General features: G+C 40.4%; 1 protein-coding gene across 1 annotated transcript in view; it reads right to left on the bottom strand.

Moving 5' to 3' along the window:
• Positions 1–301: 301 nt before the first annotated feature.
• The window catches only part of LOC141147492 (uncharacterized), a 29325-nt gene continuing 23626 nt past the window's right edge, over positions 302–6000 (bottom strand). The window contains exon 4 of the mRNA XM_073634725.1: positions 302–1317. Coding sequence (XP_073490826.1) covers positions 944–1317 — 374 coding nt within the window. The 3' untranslated portion in view covers positions 302–943. The remainder of the gene's footprint in view (positions 1318–6000) is intronic.

The raw sequence follows: 6000 nt of genomic DNA, 5'->3' as shown, positions 1-6000 counted from the left end.
CATCTTTATTGACTGGCAGGGGATGATGCCACTCCTACGCATGCACACTGGTGATTGGGCCAGCCGCTGTAAGCTGGGCTGTTCATGCGCAGCTCAGTGAGGGACATTGCAAACAGGCAGGTAAATGTATTTTATTGTGGAAAATGCATTACATAAAAAACCTGCCTGCTCACAGAGTACAACAACACAATTTTAGTCTTGCTGTGTACGAGGACCTAAAAAGGCATATTGTGGTCCCAAAATGTTGTCTTTTGCTTATCTTGTTCTTCTCTAGGAATCAACAAATACAGGGATGTTGTGGTACTTTAGAGATTTACTTTTATTTTCAAAACTGTAGTAAAGAATGAAAAATTCTAAAAAAGACCTATACACAAATGTTGACATAAAAGCTAGATTGTAAGCCCTCAAGAGTAGGACCCTCCTAACCCTCTTGTATTGAATTGTATTTGAACTGTACTGAGTCCATTTATGTTGTAAAGCGCTGGACAATCTGTTGGGACTATATAAATCCTGAATAATAATAATAATAATAATAATAATAATCATATTTCAAAATGCTTTCTGGGGTGAACAAATAAAGGGTGATAGCGCTCATACATATATTTTCTGGGAAGAACATTGCTCTATGCTTCATTCTGTGGTGACCACATGTGAAGACCTAGGTATGTGGAGATGTGATGACAGCTAAGTGGGGGTAATCAGACAATCCGGGCTCTGATCCTTGCCTTCAGCAGAGATCACATGACCAAATGCCTAGGATTTTGCCTACATGATCAGCATTGGAGTCATCAACACTTTCTCCCAGAAATGTGAGTATTTCAGCCATTCTACAAATACTGGTTCATCCATCCCAGCAAGACCGCTAGAAAAGCTCACCAATCGGCATTGGTCAAAATGCATTTTTTAGAGTAGTGTTCAGTAAGAAGAACTTTAAATGTGTATGTTATTTACCATATGGGAATTTGTTGAACCAATTTTTATCTGCCAGAACTTTCAACCTCTCATACTCATTTTCTTTAGCTTTAGATTTTAGCTCTTCAACTACAGATTCATATGCAAATTTCAGAAGGAATTTCTTGCGTTTTAAGCGTTCCTCCAGTGGATTACGTGGTTGTTCCAGGCGGAATCGTACATCTTTTAGAGCATTACAGATCACCTCTTGTATATCAGCGCTTCGTCCACGTGTCTTCATGTGGTCCTCTGAAGTGTAGTTCTCAATGGCTATCACTACTTCTGCTCCCACACTTTTAAATGTTTCTTCCAGATTATTGCAGAGTTTGTTCAACTTGTTAGTCAGGACAACAATAGGGAAAACTCCTGTGGTGAAAAGGAATAATTAGTGATCTTTTGCCATAATCTAAATGATTCCACCCTCCATGGATAATACCTACTGAGATCTGACAGTCATGACTTCCATTGTTTAAATCTGGAGTAAATGCAGATTTAATTCAGGAACACTACATCTGCTGAAAGTGCCTGCACAGCACAGCCCATAGGCTTCTATGGGGCTTCTCTACGTCTGGCCAGGAGATTTTTCCAGAGAAGTCTATAGGGCTTTACTACACAGGCATGCCCAGGGCAAATGGGTGAAAATAATTAGTGCTCTTTGTCTGAAAGTGCTATTACTCTTTAACCACTTAAGGACCAGAAGGATTTGCCCCCTTAATGACCAGGCCATTTTTTTGCGAAACGGCACTGCGTCACTTTAACTGACAATTGAGCAGTCATGCAACACTGCACCCAAACAAAATTGATGTCCTTTTTTTCCCACAAATAGAGCTTTCTTTTGGTGGTATTTGATCACCTCTGTGGTTTTTGGTTTTTGCGCTATAAACAAAAAAACTGCCAATTTTGAAAAAAAAAAAAAACAATATTTTTTACTTTTTGTTATAATAAATATCCCAAAAAATTAAAAAAAAAACAAATTTCTTGCTCAGTTTAGGCCAATATGTATTCTTCTACATATTTTTGGTAAAAAAAATCGCAATATATTGATTGGTTTGCGCAAAACTTATAGTATCTACAAAATAGGGGATAGATTTATGGCATTTTTATTATTATTATTTTTTTTTACTAGTAATGGCGGTGATCAGCAATATTTTAGAGGGACTGCGACATTGTGGCGGACAGATTGGACACTTTTGACACTTTTTTGGGACCACTGACATTCATGCAGCGATCAGAGCCAAAAATAGCCACTGATTACTGTATAAATGTCACTGGCAGGGAAGGGGTTAACATTAGGGGTGATCAAGGGGTCAAATGTGTGTCCTAGGGAGTGTTTCTAACTGTGGGGGGATGGGACTGCCTGGAGTAGGAGACTAATCGCTGTTCCTAACTAATAGGAACAGCAGATCTCTCTCTCCTCCCCTGAAAGAACGGAGATCTGTATGCTTACATTGATATATCTCCGTTCTGTCTCTCTCAGGAGCGGGTGCCCCCCGGAGCACTTAAAGCGGCCAACGTACCATGATGGCGATTCACGCAGGGGAGCCAACCTGACACAGTATAACTGCGGCGGCTGGTCCATGAGCAGGTAACCCACCAATGCCTACATAACACATTTATGTGGTATCACGCAGGTCGGCCAGCATGGAGACCAAATTGTCACCAGTCTCTTACTAATGATCTGGGGCTGGGTGGACTACCCCCCCCCCAATCACATGAACACATGTGATTGGCTATCACAGTGATCACTAACTTTACATGCTGCCCTTGTACTCTTTCTTCTTTTGGATGGAGAAAAAAGATACGGTATGTGGTATATTTTTCTTCTCACCAGAGGAAAAAAGTTTGTGTAAAAAAATTAAAAAATAAAATACAATTACATTTTAAAAGAAGCTAAAAATGAAATGCTATTTAGTTAGATCAGGAGTTGATCTACTTTAGTGTCATGGTCAGTGTTAGGGTCAAGGGCAAGATCAGTGTGTTTTAGGTAGGATTAAAAAAAAAGTTGTTTTTTGGGTCAGTCCAGTGTTTTTAGGTAAAATAAAAAAAGCAAAATGTGCACTATTGTAACTTGGTCCTACCGCCGATACAAACAATAAATATCATGCTCATATATAGTATCCCACAAATGTCAGGAGTAGGAGAATTTTTTTACAGTTTTTTTAAGTTTTTTTTGTGGTAGGTCATGGTAATAACAAGAAATTTACAGCCAGAAATGATTTATTTATTTATTAAAATTTTGGTAGATACCCATTACCATTTACCACAAAATGAAAGCCCAATTTCAGATGTCTGTTTTTCACATTTGTTTTCCTTCTCAGAACTAGTCAATATATTCTTTATTGGAATTTAGTATAAATCTTTTTGACTTTTTCTTTTTTTTTATTAAGAATCTTTAAGAATCGTATTAAGAATCTTTAATGGGTAACTCCACTTTCATGGGGGGAAAAAATAGCAAATAATGAAAAAATAACATAGTGCATATAATTGTGACACTAATCATATTGTAATTGAATGTTATGAAAAATGACGTTTCCTTTTCAATCTGCAGCTCTGTAATTTTCTGAGAATACATTGCAATATGGCTACCTGGGGTTGTTCTGTACACAGAGTGTGTACTACCACTCCCCAGTGTTGCCTTATGAGTTTATGTAAAAATGTCCATTAATAGCTGTAAAATATTGTAATTATGAATATAGTTCAACCAACTTTGTATCTATGTAACAGAGCCACCAAGAAGGTTAGGCTAAGCAGACAAGACGGTGCCTAGGCTTTTGTGTATAAACAATGGGTTTCAAACCTCATTGTTTTACACACACTCACTTCAAAGGATCCCAAGCTGGGATATGCAATGAAGGGAGGCTGCCCTCCAGAATCAAATTAACTTCCTAGCAACATTCTCCTGCTCAGAATAGTCACTAGGATTGGCATTAAAGGGGGCTGGCTTAGGTAAAGTACAGGGAAGCTAACCAATCAGAAGTGAGTAAGCACGGGGGGCGTGGCTAGCCGGCCCAGTGAATGGACGCTCACTGAAAGAGCTCCTCTCTGCCATGGGCCATCAGGCAATACTACAGCGACGAGAAGCGATAATTTTACTCACAGCCAGTGCGGTTCAGCTCGGGGACCCCTCAGGATGGCATCACAGAAGAGGAAGGAGGAAATCTACCCAAATAAACTTCCAGATTACTTTATGTGGCAGCGACGGTCTCCGAAGCAAGATGGCGGCGGAAAGTAGGTGAAAAGGCACACAAGGCTCTCTATCACAGAGCACCACTGCACAGGGCCGCTCGTACAGCTCACCAGTAACAGGCAACTACTCCTTACCACCTTCAGCCTCATCCAGCCCAGCTAAAAGCAAACAAAAACTGGAGCACACAGAGGAAGAAGATGAAGAGGTAAGTCTGCACTCATCTCAGGATGACACTAGGGAATTGCAGGACTCCATAACTGACTTCCCCACTGCAAACACACCAATAATGGACACCACGCTTAAAGATATGCTGATATCTCTAAGATCCACATTGCATGCAGATATACAGTCATTAACCAGACAATTCAAGACCGAAATTTCATCAGTAAATAAAAGAATATCACATGTAGAAACGAAGATGGGAGAGTTTGCATGCACTTTTAATGAACTGGTAGATGCCCATAATGATAGAGACGATGACATGCTGCAACTGAAACTGAAACTAGCAAATCTAGAAGACAGGTCTAGAAGAAACAACGTTAAAATACGGGGGATCCCTAAAACAATTAAAACTCCAGACCTAAAACCCCACTTCATACAAATGCTGAAATCAGCCCTTCCTTAAAATACGGGGGATCCCTGAAACAATTAAAACTCCAGACCTAAAACCCCACTTCATACAAATGCTGAAATCAGCCCTTCCAGAAGTACCGCATGATGAACTCATTGTGGACCGTATCCACAGACTGCCAAAGCCTAAACACATTGCTGCACACTTACCAAGGGACACGATTGTCAGGATCCACTTTTACCACGTCAAGGATCAGTTTATGACAGCAACAAGAAATCGCGATTCCCTACCAGAAGATCTACAAGACCTCTCCTTTTATGCTGATCTATTAGCCTTCACAATGCAGCAGAGGCGCCAACTGGCTATCATTACAAAGCCCTTAAACAACCACCACATCACATACAGGTGGATATACCCTGCGAAACTCATGATCATAAAGGAAGGCACTACGCATGTGATCTCCAACATTAAAGATGGCCTCCGCCTCTTGCGGGAATGGCAGATTATTTCACCTGATGCTCTGACCAGGACAACAATGGCTAAAAAAGCAGCACAAACAAGCTAACTAAAATCTCAGGAGTTCTATGCTTTACTATACCCCTGATGGCCCAGGGGATTGCCACTCTTTGTTTACTCGTTAAACACCGTAAGTTGAACGGTTGTTCTTACCGCACAGATTCGTTTACGAATCACAAGTTAATACAGTTAGCTTATTTGTTTTTCACTAACTGTTTTCTTTGAAGTTTCCAGGACTCGTGTCCATCTTTGTGTGCTAACAAAGACATCTATTAATACCACCTGATCTAAGACTCTATCCGCCAGACCATCCTTAACATCCACCCAGAACAGTATCCACCTGAAGATCTTCTCATCTCTACGTCCCACCACACCAACTGAATAGGGATGAGCCGAACACCCCCCTGTTCGGTTCGCACCAGAACATGCGAACAGGAAAAAAGTTTGCTCGAACACGCGAACACCGTTAAGTCTATGGGACACGAACATGAATAATCAAAAGTGCTAATTTTAAAGCCATATATGCAAGTTATTGTCATAAAAAGTGTTTGGGGACCGGGGTCCTGCCCCAGGGGACATGGATCAATGCAAAAAAAAGTTTTAAAAACGGCCGTTTTTTCAGGAGCAGTGATTTTAATAATGCTTAAAGTCAAACAATAAAAGTGTAATATCCCTTTAAATTTCATACCTGGGGGGTGTCTATAGTATGCCTGTAAAGGGGCCCATGTTTCCCGTGTTTAGAACAGTCTGACAGCAAAATGACATTTCGAAGGAA

This window comes from Aquarana catesbeiana, linkage group LG06 (assembly GCF_042186555.1).
Source record: "Aquarana catesbeiana isolate 2022-GZ linkage group LG06, ASM4218655v1, whole genome shotgun sequence".
NCBI classification, from domain to species: Eukaryota; Metazoa; Chordata; class Amphibia; order Anura; family Ranidae; genus Aquarana; species Aquarana catesbeiana.
The sequence above is the reverse complement of the archived record's forward strand: the minus strand, read 5'-3'. Positions and strand labels throughout refer to the sequence as shown.